Raw genomic sequence first — 16161 nt, 5'->3', positions numbered from 1 at the left:
GAAGGAAAAGGATGGAAACTGATACAAGTTGTTACTGTTAACCTACGTGTGTAATTCTTCATAAATAAAGTGAGAAGAATAAAAGCTGTACCACCTTTGCAGAAAGGAGAGCTCCTGGCTCCTGAGTTTTTCCTACAGTTTGTTTTGTTTCCTATTCTCAGCTAAGCTGACATGAATGACAACACTCACCAAATTACTGGATCATATTTATGTTGACCATTTATTTTTAATAGAGGATGTTTCTTTTATTTTTTTTTAATGTTTATTTTTGAGAGAGAGAGAGAGAGAGAGAGAGAGAGGCAGAGAGAAGGAGACAAGAGAATTTGAAGCAGGCTCTAGGCTCTGAGTTGTCAGCACAGAGCCCAATGTGGGGGGCTCAAACCCACCAGCAGTGAGATCATGACTTAAGCCAAAGTCAGGTGCTCAACTGACTGAGCCACCCACGCACCCCGGGACAATTGTATTTTTTAAAAGTTTATCTTGTGAGAGAGTGAGCGGGGAAGAATCTCAAACAGGCTCTGCACTGTCAGCGTAGAGCCTGTCATGGGGCTCGAACTCACAAATCATGAGATCATGACCTGAGCTGAAATTAGAGTCAGACGCTTAACTGACTAAGCTACCCAGGCACCCTTTGTTGACCCTTTTGTTCTCAGTATAGTTTCTCTAAACTATCAACTGAGAAATCATATGTGCTTTGAAGAGGAGGGATCGATATAAAATTATTATTCATTATTGGTGCTAATATGGCTAACTAACATGAAGTTCTTTTGCTTACAAGGTGGGGGAAGTGGTATGGTAAGAATACATATCATAGGATCTCATAAGGAGCCCCAGAACAGTAACCATAGTGGATGACTGCAACTTCAGCAATTTGTGAATCTTCATTTCATTGAGGGCTGCTTCCCATATATTCTCTTCAGTGTATATCTCATACCTTCCCACTATCCATATTACTTCCTAAATCTTATTTTTTACTTCCACATTTTTAAAGTATATTTATTTATTTTTAGAGAGAGAGACATTGGGCATGCACATAAGAGGGGTAGAGGGAGGGAGGGAGGAAGAAAGAATCCCAAGCAGGCTCTATGCTTCCAGAGCACAATGTGAGTCTCGATCCCACGAACCAAGAAACCATGATCTGAGCCAAGATCAAGAGTCAGATGCTCAAACGGCTGAGCTACCCAGGTGCCCGTTCCACATTTCTACACGATGTTTCACGGAATGCTATATTCACCATTGAGAGATTCATAATAAACATTTGTAGCAAACAGTGTTCTACCTTTTTATAAATGTACTAATAAAACTGATATTTCTGAAGTTATATGTATGGCAGCTTGTGAAGAGTCTGTGTAGATTTGTAAATATTACCCTTTCTTAGATTGAGGAACTCAATTAGATGTCAATTCTTGGAGCTTTATTTTGTCATGTGGCCATATGCTTATTGCCCATAATGATAGAAGGTTCATTAGAAGAGTGGGTGTTGTTGCCATCTATTGGGGGGGGGGGGGTAATAGTAGTACTTACAGTTGCACTCACCAGTAATTTTCTTGGTAATAAATTTATAAGGTCAGTTTAAGAATTCTCTTGTTTTTTTTTAATTCATTTCTATTTTTTTTGAAGAGTTGAATAAATGATTTTATTAAGGAGTAAAAAAATTGCTGAATGTCTTTGCAGTTACTAATTTTTTTTAATGTTTTATTTATATTTGAGAGAGAGAGAGAGTGCAAGTGGGGAAGGACAGAGAGAGAAGGAGGCATAAAATATGATGCAGGCTCCAGGCTCTGAGCTGTCAGCACAGAGCCCAAGAGGGGCCTCAAACCCATGAAGCATGAGATCATGACCTGAGGCCAAAGTCAAACGCTTAACCGACTGAGCCACCCAGGCACCCTTGCAGTTACAAATTTTTTAATTTGACAATACAGGTTAGAAAATCTCAGTTTAACACAGGAAAAGATGACATTCAAAGAGTTAAGTTTTAAAGAGACTGTTTGAAACAAGGTGTTTCATCAGTAGTATACTTATCTCATACAGCAGCTGTTTATTTTCTAAACATTTTAGTTGATTTTACATATATATTTTAAAATATATATTTAATGTTAAATCCTGGAAAAAAAATGGTCTCTTACAGGGCTGATCCCTTGTCCAACATGGTTCTGACCTTCAGTACTAAAGAAGATGCAGCTGCCTTTGCAGAAAAAAATGGTATGTTTAGGTTATATTTGTTTTGCTTTGACAAATAAAATGAAAGTAAGATTTTATGTTTTTGACCTTAATCAAAATCAGTCAGGAATACAGAATTTGAGTTGAAAGAAATCTTGTAGTAGGTCTGTCTAATCCCGTGGTTTTTAGATTTTTTACACCATCAAAACACCTCCCCCATGTAAAAAAATCTAAAATAGAATGCCCACATAACACATAAAAGCCAAACTTCCCTAATTTGAAATAGAAGCAGGGAGAAAAACTATTTCTCCTACTCCTACCTTGTTTATGGCTCCCTCTGCAGAATTACTAACGTTTGGTTTTTGAACTCATTGAACATCTCATAAGATAGCCTGTCCCAGTTGATACCTCTGTTTTTTATTTTCTTTATTACTTTGAGCCAAAATCTCAAATCTATAATTCTGCCTAACAGCTCTTCCATTATTTGAAAAATAGTTATCATTACCTTATTCTCTATAAAATTTCATGTAAGCCTAGATGTTTGCCACTTTTCTAGATATGGTGGGGATAGTACCAAGCATAATCTGAACTCTAATATTAGATTAATGCAGCCTAAGACCGTATTAGTTTTTGAGGTAGCCACCTAAAATTTCTTTATGTTGCTATTGCTATCAATGAAAATGCCAATTCTTTTCTCCTCGTTTTCTGTTAAGCCATGCAACATGGTGGTCAGTATGGGAGTCAGTCCAGTCTGAATTCTGATCCTTGTTATGCTACTCTGAAGCTATATGATTTGGATTAATTTCATAATGGACTTAAGTACCATGACTTCAACCATGAGAAAACGTTAAGTCATAGTGTACCTAGTCCGGTACCTTTTACCTAATAGTTACTTTGTATCTTATTAGTTCTGACCCTTACCTCTCTCCATCTGATATTTCTGTTTGTCTCCTTTGGATTTAAAAGCACTACTATATATTTGTACCTAATGCATTCTTTCGTTCCAGTTGGTCAAACTGAATTTGAATCTAAACTGTCTATTTGAATGAGATCATGTCTGTTTAAGTATATTGTTACTATAACGCAGTAGATCAATGTAAAAGATTATTAGTGTTCTGTAACATATTTGACATATATTATTATCTAAAATATTCACTTTACCCTTAGTATTATGTAGCTTATGATTAAGAGTGTGAAGCCAAACTGCCTGGCCTTTGGATTCATGTTGGTGTCCTATTATTTGTATGTCTTGTGCTTCCATTTTCTCCTATGTACAGTGGGAATTGAGGATTGCCTTCATTAATAGAAGTGCTTAGAACATAGTTAAGTTATAATTGTACATAAGTTTATCTTAGACTTTGTAGTAGGCTTTTTAAAACTTAAAAAAAAAATTTGTAAATGAAGCTCCTTATTAACATGTTCTTGGCAATTTCCAAATTTCTTAATTACATAATTATTCTCATGGTGGTCATAGTCTTTAAGATATTATTTTGATTTAAATTAAATTGCTTTTTAATTAAACTGTAATATAGCTTATCAAAAGCAGTTCTATTAATGTTTTCCATCTTTGCAGCCTACCATATTTCATGTCTGACACCTTGAAAATTATTCATTTGAGGTCTGTAATGTGAGTTTAATAACAGGAAATCTAATTAAATTGTTAAATCTCTGGTTAATGTCTAAGTGGTCACCAGGACTGCATGACTACAGTTGTCATGTGAATTGCAGGTGTGAACTAGCTGCTGCTGTTGAAATCAGGTGCTTTCCCACTTTGATTTCTACCTCCCTGGGAAAGAAAACTGAGGAACATTATCAAAGTCAGTAAACAGTGTTAACTTAAAAAAGTTTAATGGAGAGTATCTTATAATACTGTAGACTAATAGTGGGTCAGGAATTTTAACCTACAAGGTAGTAGGAATTCTATCTGTCTCAGTCACTGCTTTGTCCTCAGCACCTAGCACAAAACCTATATAATGGACATGTGATATGTGGTAAAATTAATTGACTTTCTAAAATACATCTTTCTACTCATCTGAGAGAGTTCTCACTGATTATCCCTTGAATTCACTGTAGTACTTGTGATCTGTCTCATTTATTGAACATTCAGCATTATATATCATGTAAAGAGATTTTATAAAGTCCTATTTCTCTAGTTATTGAGGCAGCAAATCATTGAAACGGTACAGAATCCCAAATTACCCACATCTTACCCATTCTGATTTGCCTCTCTTGGGTGGGTGGATAATGGTGGGGACATACAAATGGATCCCCTCTCCTCCCACACCTAACATCATTCCATTGTGAACTAATGCTGGTGAAGGTTGGGTGAACCAATGTTCTGGTTAGTAACAACATTAAGAAGAAATGGTTTAGAAGCACTAATATGTAAAGAATATTGGATTAAGAGGCTGGTAATTAGGATTCTCATTCCATAACTGTCAGCTTCACAGGAGATCTTGAGCAAGTCATGTTTCACTATACTTTTGATAAACATATATCTTCATCTTTGAAATGAGAAGTTGGATGGGTAATGCACAAAGCCTATAGACATAAGGTTATGGCTCTTTACTTTTTAGCCCAGTACCTTATTCATTATATGCTCTAGGGGGAAAATGTGTTTTTGTTGATATGAATAAACAAAAAAAACCTGGCAAAGTGTATCCTATTAAATGTTTGCCTTTTGGGCATATCTGGAAATAGGAGGTTAGTTTATATACTCGGGGACTATTCCAAAAATGAACAACCTATACCCTTCATCCCATTCTTAGTTTTGTTTCCCTTACTTTTAAATGGTTTTAAGAAAAGTCATGACCATCAATGTCTTTGACGTAAAAGATTGTATTGTAGAGAATGAGTACAGTGAGGAACAAGATTTCCAGATTCATTTGCTTCCTAGAAACCATTTTTAATGCCTTCTAATTATATTTCAGACTCAGGTAATGAGTATCATCATCACAAAAGCTAATAAGGCATGCGTTTGTCACTATGCTTAGTGCTTTTCATCCTTCTCATTTGATCCTCACGCAACTCTATGAAGCATGAACAGTTATTATCCCCATTTTGTAGATCAAGGAAACTGAGGTTTTAGAGACATTAAGTAACGTTAGCTAACAAGGTCATAATACCTATAAGTGAATGAGCAAGTTTTATTTGAACACAGTCGTAGTCATTCATTTATGTATTGTCTTTAACTGCTCTTCAGCTGCAATAGTAAAGTTAAAGAGTTGTAATAGAGACCATATGGCCCCCAAAGTCTAGAAATATTTTGTTTTTGGCCATTTGCAGAAAATAGTTATTGACCCATGGTCCAAACCATTACACACACACACACTGTCTGAATACCAACACCCTTTCCTCTGTGACGTTTTCTAAATCCAAAATATTCTTTATTCAGACATCGTGTAGGGCCTGTGCTTAAGAAATATGCTTCTCAACTGATAAAGTTCACAATGTAAGCACTAACATCACTGGAGCACTGACCTAGCTTTCTTTTACTGTGTCCCAATTCTTCTTTCTGCCCTTATCACCAGGCTTGCTAGATCCTTTCTCTCATCTATAACCTGACTCATGCTGTTCCCTTTCTCATACTTATTGCTGTCAAGAACTGGGATCTAACCTTCAAAATATAGTTTAAACATTAACTCTTTCTCGGTCCCTTTTCTTATTTTCCTTTCCCACCTCCATCTCCCACCCCCTACTGGATACACTTTCTCTCTTCCTTTTAACTCCCACAATGATTTATTCCTTTCTTACAGCTTTTATAGTACTGTTTTGTATTTTTTGTGTTGCATTCCATCACACACTATTGTTGCTGGCACTGGTGGCTGGTCTGGGGATCAGTAGTTAAATAAGACCTGTCCTTGTACTCAGACTGTTAATATTTTATCAAACTTAATATTTTATCCTGGATTATAAGCACCTACATGGGAAAAAACATCCAGTTCCACTCATCTTTTAATGTGCTCAATAAATATTGGTGAGTTTGAACTATACATTTGGATGTCTTATAAATTGTTCTCCAAATCATGTTTTAACTTTTCTGTAAATCACTTTTATTTGGCTACTTATTATGCCTTTTATTATAATTAATTCCCTGTAACTAGAAATCTGGAGAAAGGAAATTGTAGTAGAATGATTAACAATCTCTTATATTCTGATGTGTTGGTAAAATACAATGTTTTTCTAATTTGGAGCTTATCCTGAGTTTATTAATGGATAAACTTAAGTATATCCCAGTGTACTTAAGATGATGATTTCATAATGTTAGAGGTGTTTTCCAAGGTGTATGTTATTTGTTCTAAAATCTTTTTTAAGGATATAGAGGCCTAGAAGTTAATAAAACAAGACCAAGATCAATCACATAGCTCTTAACTGATAGAGCCCGAGTTCCTAAATTTCAAGTGCAGTATTTTTTATACTATGCTGCTAGTAGATCTTAATCATTAGGTCAGCACTGTCCAATATGGTAGCCACATGTGTCTGTATAGCACTTGAAATGTGTCTTGTGCAAATTAAAATGTGCTGTAAGTGTAAAATATTCCCTGTATTTCAAAGACTTGGTGTTAATATCTAAGTTTTTATATTGATTATGTATTGGGGTAGGAAAAGAGGATTGAAATAAATTCTACCTCTTTCTTTTTTTTTTTTTTTTTTCCTACTATTTCTTTAGTCATTTGTTAAAGTGGCTACTAGAAAGCTTAAAGTTATACTGGGGCACCTGGCTGGCTCAGTCAGAAGAACATGCAGCTGTTGATCTCGGGCTCATGAGTTCAAGCCCTGCATTGGGTGTAAAGATTATAAACAAACTGAAAATTTTAGAATATATGTGATTCAACCAGATAACCTGTTTATATGTTTGCATCCCTATCCTATTGGAGTGACTATAAACATGAGCTAGTAAAAAAGGAAGAATAATCCAAAACTCACATCAGCTCCAATGTTTTGTCAATGTTGGCTTCTTAAAGGACTGTGAATATTGCTTAGGTGATTAGATTCAGCAAAATCTGGAATGATAAAATAGTGTTCATTAGCTACTACAGAAAATCCATGTTTAGTCCCCAGAAAATACAGAACTTCATTCATATGCTCAGAAGTTTTTGTTTCGTAGCCAGATTCAGAAGGTGCTTTCAATGAGAAAATTCATCTGTGGAAAATAAAAAGAGGATGATACAGGAAGTGATATACCAACCATATGCATCCATTTACATTTCTGCCATATGGACTGGGCTTGAGCCCTCTTGGTTAAGCGTCAAAAGTTATTAGAACTACTGAAGTTCTGTCTTCCAGATCAGAGGCACAATATACCTACCAGGATTCAAAGTGTGACAGACTTGTTGAACAGGTACTTTTCTCTCTCTCTCCATGGAACCCAGTTTAGGCACCAAAGAAGGAAGGAAGCTCTGAAAACATGGACAGCAAAAATCAATGATGATTTAAAGAAAAAGAAAAAGAATGATGAGACTTCCCTGAATGGCCTTTCAGGCGTAAGATTTGGAAAAGTAGGATCTAGAGCAGGAGAGAAATAATCTGTTCTGAGGTAGAAAAGAGTGCATCAAGGAGCTAGAAGAATCAGCTAGGGCAGAGAGAGGACATGAATTCCAGGAAATGAGACGTAGGGGGTAGACAAGAGTCATTATGCAGAGCCTTGTAGCTTGAGATAAGCATGGGTGTAGTGGACAATCAGGCAGGATTATCTACAGAAGTCTTATATGGGAGGCTTATAGATAGATATACGCAGGAAATGTATATTATTTTCTTTTGTATCTCTTATATATAAATACAAAAAGGAAATGTTCATTCAACTTGGTCAATTACAGACTTTGCTATTCTGAAAGCTATCATAATAGTTGAGAACTTGTTAATTAAACTCCATTATATTTGCCTTATTTTAGATACTTCCTAATGTACCTATAGGACATTCAGAATTATTAATGTAGGTATAATTTCACTAACCTTGAAAAATCAAATATAATGTCATTATAACCTGTATCAAATTTTATCACTCCTTACAATCATTAAAGTTCTGGTGTTCAAAAAAAATTATATGTGATTTACATTGTTTCTATTGGACAGCACTAATCTATAGTATTTAGCAGTATACAGAATATACATTGTTATATGATGTGAAAATATTGGGGTTCGGGAACGAATAATCAAAGATTCTTGATGTCTTTGGTGCAAAAAGGTGGTTTTATTAAAGCAGGGAAATAGGGACCCATGGGCAGAAATAGCTGCACTTTCAAGTTGGGAGGGGGCTCAGGATAGCATAAGCCTCTGAGGAATTTGGAAACAAGATTTCGAAGACCTTGAGGGGCTGCTGTTAGGAAAAGGTCATTTACTATTGTCTAGTAAAAACTTAAGCCTTGAGACCCTTCAGACGTGTATCAGTAGGCCTTATGCTTGGAGGATGATTGCTAACATATATCTTGGGGTTATAGAGATAAAGGAAGTTTCCAAAGAGATTTTTACAGTATCCTGGAGGTCGGGGTAATGTCAAGCTAAGGTTGCCTTTTGTTTCTAGCAAAGTATTAACATTAAGGCAGTTGAGTTCCTGGAGGAAGGTCACCCTGCCTGTCCCAAGTACTTGTCAGTGGGTTGTAAGTTTTAAGGAATTGTAATTTTTTTTCTTTTGCCTTGTTCTCCACATCAGTATACAGATTCTAAATATTTTACTTATATTCTGTAGTTAATATAAGAAATAAGAAAACCTTATCCAACTTTGAGGATTTCACATTTTATATTGAAGAAATATAGTTCTATTCTTTACTCTTACCCAGTATGAAGGATAAGTGGAAATCTTATGTTACACATAATATAATGATGAAATAAAGTAGCTAAGAGAGACCAAGAGTATACCACAAAATCCCATTAATCGCCTATTTTCAGTTTCTTAACCAAATAAGGTATTGTGCAGGTTCATCTTTTTATATAAGAATATACTTCTGAGACTAAAAGAAGCTCTCTTCTTCCTGCTTTTAATAACTCCTATAACTACCACCCCCCGACCCCCGCTTCTGTTTTGCTTAGGTCTCTCTTCTTACCATACCTCACTTCTTCAAAGTTCTGTGGAATTAGGGAGTGGGAAAGGAGAAGAGACCGAATACTATTCTCCCTGTGGCTTCCCCTCTTCTCCTTACCTTCCCCTTTGCCAAATCTTACTTCTCAACCTCCCGCAACATACACACTAAGTAAAGGAAATATAAATACCCTGGGTGTCTTGGGTTTAACCCCAGGGCCTCATCCTGAAGGTCTCCTCTTTGAGCTCAGCAAATACTCCAGAGGAACTCTTCAAAGATAACCTTTCTTTGTAAAAAGAGAAAAGAGTATCTGGGGTTTCCTCTGAAATGTAGATGAACCTTACTTTAGTTCTTTGTGTACTGAAAAGACCCACCTTTCTCACCCATTGTGGCTTTTGTCTTTTCCTGGTGTTTCCTGAGGTGGTTGAAGGCGGGGAGGAGAAGGAAGCTGCATCCATCACAGTGAGAGGAGGAGTAAGATAGTTGTGGAAAAATGGTCGAAGACTAGGATCTACTACCATTTACATGCTAATGAAAACCAGAAATGGCCTTTTCCCTGTTTGATCTGATTTGAAACTTTGTGACTTTCCTCTGGTAGGCCATTTTACCCCCTGTGTTTTTCTCATTGTTGTTAGCTATAAAAACTCTTTGAAATTCTCAAAATAGTGGAGGGTTTCTTTCAGGAGCAGGAGGATAGAGGATAAACTGTGAAACTGCATTCTGTCCACAGTGGGTCTGTTGGAGAGGAAAAGCTGCCTCCAAAGTAATAGAAGGTAGAACAGGGGAGGAAGTAGACAGGTCGAGCCCTTGATTCAGGAAAATAAGGAGGTAGGATTTAGAATTATCCCAGAAGTAGACCCCATCAGCAAAGTCTGGACTTCCACCTAACTTAAACCTTCGAATGAGGGTCTCTCTCAACCTCACATCCACACATCTGTTAAAAGATGCCTTTGTTTTGAAAGCTAGGAATCATGACTCCTACAGATACAAAAGTTCTTGTTAAAGGATTCATTTTATCATGTGATATAAAGGAAGTAGATAGATGTTATAACCAGTTCAAAAAGTCAAAACAGCACAAAGTATGTAGAAAAAAGGAATGCAAATAGAGACAGATGGAGGTTTTGTGGGGGAGGGGAGTTAATTAAATCACCACCAGTAGGACACAGGACATAATTTGCATATCTATCATACAATTTAAAAAGAAATAAAATAGCCGAAAGACAAGGAATTAAGCTGGAATCTGTTAACCTGGAAGGGGTAGGGAGGGCATGCTATAGATAATGCCATTTTCTACTGAAACAGAATTTGTTTCCACTCTTCCCCTTTTACGATTAAAAAAAGTATAAAGAAAGATTATGATCACAAAATGTTGGGCTAATAAATGACCTGATTATTTATTTATGTGTAGCAAGAATGCCTAATTTGCCACAGTAGGAGAGGAAACATAATTTTCCCTCTAACTTTCTAGGTTCTTGGTTGAGACTCCGCCCCCCCCCCCCCATAATGAAAAGATTAACAAACAAGTTTAATAACATTTATACCTCCTATATACCCAGGAACACTGAGTAATTCCAAAATGGCCATTGCCACCACCTTAAGTATTATCTCCAGCTAAAGACAAAAGATTGGGGGGGGGGGCGGTGCTAGGGAGAGTGAGTTTGGAGGTTATCAGGCAAAGCACCATAAACAAGGGTTTAATTGTTATGCAGATTTAATTTCAAGACTTCTCCATTGGTGAGTTTCCCAAGTTTTAGTCCTCCTCCTCTTCCTAGTACTGAGTGGGAGGCACCTTTACAAATGGAGATTTCCCTTATAAATGTAAATGTCCCTCACAAAAGGCCAATTTCTTCATTTTCAGAGATTTTACTGCTTCTGAAAAATAACAAGCTCAAAATAATCCTTATGCCAAAAAGGCATTTTTGGGGGCAGCAGTTCTGCTCTTTACCATGTAAGCTTTTGTAAGTTTGCTTTGCTGTGAAATTTTTCATAAGGAATCTCAGATTAGACTTTTCACAGCCAATAACTAGCAACCAGATTTCTTCTGTGTGATGCCTATTAATTTAGGCAAATTCTTTCTCCCTTCTCAAGGTCCCCAAAATATCCTAGGGTCCTCAGAATAAGGTTCTTTACTACCTTGGGGAACTTTGTAAGCCTGGTGCCAGGCCACTTTTCCTGGAAGGAGTTTGTAAGCATTGGCCTCATAAAGTCAACTTTAGTTCTTTTAAAGTGTCTGGTCATATCTGATTAAATGAGCATCATTGTCAAATATGTCGATCGAGGTAAAACCTTCATTGCATAACCATTGTTTACACTAATGTTCTAATAAAAAGGACATATTGAACATGTACAAATAACTGTATTACCATGAATATAAGAATATTTAATAAGAGTTCCCAAATTCTGTAGGGGGTCATTCAGGGAGACTCCTGTCATTTAAGAATGATATAAATTTTAGTTTACAAAACAGAGTCTACTAAATTGTAGATACCTCAGAAGAAAGGGAAAGGACTTCCTTAAATGTCCAGAAAATAGAACATTTTAGGCCTATCAGTGCATTCAGTCCTATATAGTTAATTTTTGTTTCACTGGATCATTAATCTATCTGGTGCTCAACTAGAGTTCTGGAAATGTTGACTTAGTCCACTGGTCTGGTCTTACAATTATTTATGCCATCAGAAGCCTAAAGCCAGGAATAACAGTCCTTCACAGAGCTCTGAGGCAGTCTCTCTTGTTGAAGACAAAGCACTCAGGCCTGTAACTGATTTCGGGAGCTTTCAGGGAAGCATCAGAGTAAAACAAAACAATCTATCCATAAATGATAAAAGACTTAAGATGGCCGTAGTTAACATTACTGGTAAATTTCAGAAGTGAAATATTTGTAACAAGGATAATGCAACTTAAAGTCATACCAAAAATGTTGTAGACAAAATATCTGTAAACAATATTAAAGACTCTTTTCAAAGAAGACAGTGAATGTGCATCTAATTTATAAAAATGGATGAACATAATACTTCCAGAGAAATATAATAATCCTGAGATATATTTCCTGAATGCACCAAACATTATAGTAAGAATATACCAAAAGTATATCAAGAAAATCAAGTAAAGAGATTCAGTAAGTCTGGGGTAGGTCCTAAGCATTTGTGTATTAATAAAACACCATTGATAAGTGAGAGGATTCTGATTTACATATACTAACCTTAGGAGATAGGATTTCCAAACTAAGGAAGATACAACAAAGTTGTTATTATTATTTCTTTAATGTTTATTTTTGAGAGACAGAGTGTCAGTGGGGCAGGGGCATAGAGGGAGACACAGAATAGGAAGCAGGGCTCCATCCAGGCTCTGAGCTGTCAGCACCAGACCCTGATGTGGGTCTCGAACTCATGAACTGCAAGGTCATGACCTGGGCCTAAGTGGGATGCTTAGCCGACTAAGCCACCATGTGCTCTCACCCCCCCCCCCCCCCCCCCCCCCCCCCCCCCCCCGCCTCCACAAGTTGCTATTTTTAAAGAAAACTGAAATTGTGTCTGATAAGTAACAGCATGGACAGTGAGGGCACTGAGAACCTATACTTAGCATATAGCATAAATTTGTGAAATATTTATATTTAATAATATTTTACCCATACACATTTAACCTCAGGAGGGTTCAGCATCTCTTCTGACTTGATAATTCTTGTAATGCTACTCATCAATAATAACGTGTCAAATAAACCTAGTTATTTCCTCTCTTTTCACAAGGTTGAAAGAATACATCTTTGTGATCTTCCAGAGGCCCTCTGGGAATCTCAAAGATAGTTTTAGGTACAAAGATAATCTGAATGTTTTAGTTTACATTTAGGCTTTTTTATTTTGAGGAGGCAAAAAACAAAATGTCTGTAGATTTGCACACTTAGGATAGGAATAGGATCACGGGTGCCAGACAAACAGTACTTGGCTGCTTACTTCATAGTGAGGATAAAACTTACAAACATAAGCGCGCTGGGTGGCTCAGTCGGTTAGGCATCTGACTTCAGCTCAGGTCACCATCTCCTGGTTGGTGGGTTCAAGCCCCAGGTTGGGCTCTGTGCTGACAACTCAGAGCCTGGAGCCTGCTTCAGATTCTGTGTTTCCCTCTCTTTCGCTGCTCCTCCCCACTCATGCGCGCGCGCTCTCTCTCTCAAAAGTAAATAAACATTAAAAAAAAAAAACTTACAAACATAAAAGGTAACGTAGCTGTAAAAAACCTGAGCTCTCACAGAAGTCATCAAGGACGTAAAGCATATAGGGTTCATATGTGTAAAACATATAAGGTTATTGTGGTAAACCACAGAACCTTTGAAATCTAGGCAGATGAGACAAAAGAATTAACCCTTCATGTTGAGGCAGGGAACAGTGAACTAGTGAAATAAGCCTACCAAAACTTAGCAAACTTTGTGAAGATTGTAAACGTTTCATAGCTTTCAGACTTATTTTTTAGACATGTAAGGCAAATAAAAGTGGGGTTTTTTTTGTTTTTTGGTTTTTTTACAAATCTTATATAACTTTCTGTATTCATTCAGGTTATGTCCTTCACCATTTTCTTTCTGATTCTGGAACAGTTATTTACTTTAGGACCTAACTGTGAGGGGACCGGATCAGATGGGGAGGTCATCAAATGTGGGGCAACCCAATTAGGCAGAGGCCAGTGGTGCAAGCAGTGTAAGAATTCACCCAAGGCAGAACAGAAGTTTATTGAATACACTTCAAGGGAGCAGCAGGCAGGACATCGAAGGAGAGACTGTCTCCTAGGCGGTGGTGGTGAGGGGCCACAGTTACAAGACAGAGTGAAGGAATATAGAATTTTCCCTTTTTTGGTAATCTTCAGAACTGTGCCTGGTTGTAATTGGTCAGTTAGGGCTTGTGGCTATTTAGATGTGGGTCACTTAGGGAGCCTGTTTGCATTCAGCCCTGTGGTAACTGTGGGCCGTTTTGCCTTGATCAGGTTTCCAGTGTTCAAGTTGGTTGCCTAAAAGCAGCCTCTATACTAACTGTTCTCTTTTTCCATTGGTAAATAGAAACACATCTCATTACCTTGCATACCAAGTTGCAACTCTGCCACTACCGCTCTAGTAGAATTTGATTCATGTATATTAATTGTATCTTTTAATGAAAGTTACTTGGATTTCATAGAGAAAACTGAGAGATCATTGAAAACTGTTACACACCAATATTTTCGTAAACTAGCAAAACGTAGAAATTCACATAACAACGAGCCACCTAGGTGCCCCTGGAAGTTAAGTTTCAATGTGACATACTACAAAACTATTACTGTTAAAATTACCAGAATAATGAATCATTTTGGATAAACACAGATTTATATGTTTTAGGATAATAAACATTAAGCAGAAGTAATACTAGCTTATTCGATCAGTAAATTTATATAAGCTCACAAAGAATATATCGAGGTAGAATAAAGATCTATGTGTTGTATTTAACACTATTAAAACATAGCTTCTTTTATTAAATCAAAATTATTAAATTTGTCTTGTTTGCCAAAGATTCATCAATATATATATTTTTTTAATTTATTTTTATTCTCTACACCCAACATGGGGCTGAAACTCACAACCCAGAGATCGAGGCTGGCACGCTCTTCCAACCAAGCCAGTCAGGCACCCCAGATTCACCTATGTTAATCTAAACTTGAATTCTTAAACAAACGTTCCTTAGGTCTTCAGGGGCACCTGGGTGGCCCAGTCAGTTAAGCATCCAACTCTTGATTTCAGCTCAAGTCACAGTCTCACAGCTCAGGAGTTTGAGCCCTCAGTTGGGCTCTGTGCTGATGTTGTGGATGGAGCCTGCTTGGGATTCTTTTTCTCCCTCTCTCTGTGCTGCATGTGGTCTCTCTCTTTCACATAAATTGGGGGGGGGGGGGGGGAGAGAAAACTTTTTAAAATCTAGCACATTAAGACTATTTAGAAGTTGAATTTCCTTGTTTTCTAAGAATTTTAAGAATTCTTTTATTTTTGTTCTTGAGAGAGAGAGAGAGAGAGCAAGCAGGGGAGGGGCAGAGGGGTGGGGACAGGTAGAGGATCCAGAAGTGAACTCTGCACTGACAGCAGAGAGCCTGATGCTGGGCTCGAAGTCAGGAACTACTCAGCAACCATGAGGTCATGACCTGAGCCAAAGTCGGAAGCTTAACTGACTGAGCCACCCAGGTGCTCCAAGATTTTTAGGAATACTTATACAAGCACTTATTTTTCTTTATAAGCCAATCAGAACAGAGCCTCTAAAAGAGATTTTTGTAATCTAATTCATTAATATCATGTAGAGGTAGAAAAACATTACCCACACATATGAGAGGTAAAGGCCCTTCTGAATTAATAGACATGTAGACAGACTAATAGTCACAGAGAGCTTACAACTTCAGTTCTAAAATTTCAGTCGTGGTTTAACAGTTAACAGAATTATGAAATTCACTAGTCCATACTAAAGAGCTGTTCTCTTCTAAGTGAGTGTAAATTCTTCATTTGTTTGAGTCAAATAAACCTCAAAGACCAACAAACCAGATTTTCTGTCTTTTCTCCCCCTATTTAAAATGAGAATAGAGGAGCACCTAGGTGGCTCACTCAAACTTTCTACTCTTGATTTTGGCTCAGGTCAGGATCTCTTGGTTCTTCAATTCTTGACTGACATGGGTCTCTGCTGACAGAGGGGAGGGAACCTGCTTGGGATTCTCTGTCTCCTCTGTCTCTGCCCCTCCCACTCATGCTTGCAAGCTCATAAACAAACAAACAAATAAATAAATAAAATGAGAATAGATCTCTAAAGCCATTAATTCACTTAAGGGAATCATCAAATAATTAGACCATAAAACCAATTTCCAAACATAGTAGAGAGCAAAGTTAAAATTAGAAAAATGGAGAGTCAGCAAAGTTCTCTTGTATTTACCAAGAAAAGACATACCTGCGCTTAAAATAAGGCACGCAACTTCTGGTGTTTTGGTTGGTGGATCTATTATT

General features: G+C 37.1%; 1 protein-coding gene across 2 annotated transcripts in view; it reads left to right on the top strand.

The window, feature by feature from the left end:
* NDUFS4 (NADH:ubiquinone oxidoreductase subunit S4) overlaps positions 1 to 16161 on the top strand; it is a 113297-nt gene that overhangs the window by 89415 nt on the left and 7721 nt on the right. For both annotated transcript variants that reach the window (XM_047867389.1, XM_047867398.1), the window contains exon 4: positions 2129 to 2202. In XM_047867389.1, coding sequence (XP_047723345.1) covers positions 2129 to 2202 — 74 coding nt within the window. The remainder of the gene's footprint in view (positions 1 to 2128; positions 2203 to 16161) is intronic.

The sequence above is a fragment of the Prionailurus viverrinus genome, chromosome A1 (genome assembly GCF_022837055.1).
Source record: "Prionailurus viverrinus isolate Anna chromosome A1, UM_Priviv_1.0, whole genome shotgun sequence".
Taxonomy (NCBI): Eukaryota; Metazoa; Chordata; class Mammalia; order Carnivora; family Felidae; genus Prionailurus; species Prionailurus viverrinus.
This window is presented reverse-complemented; position numbering and strand designations above follow the sequence as displayed.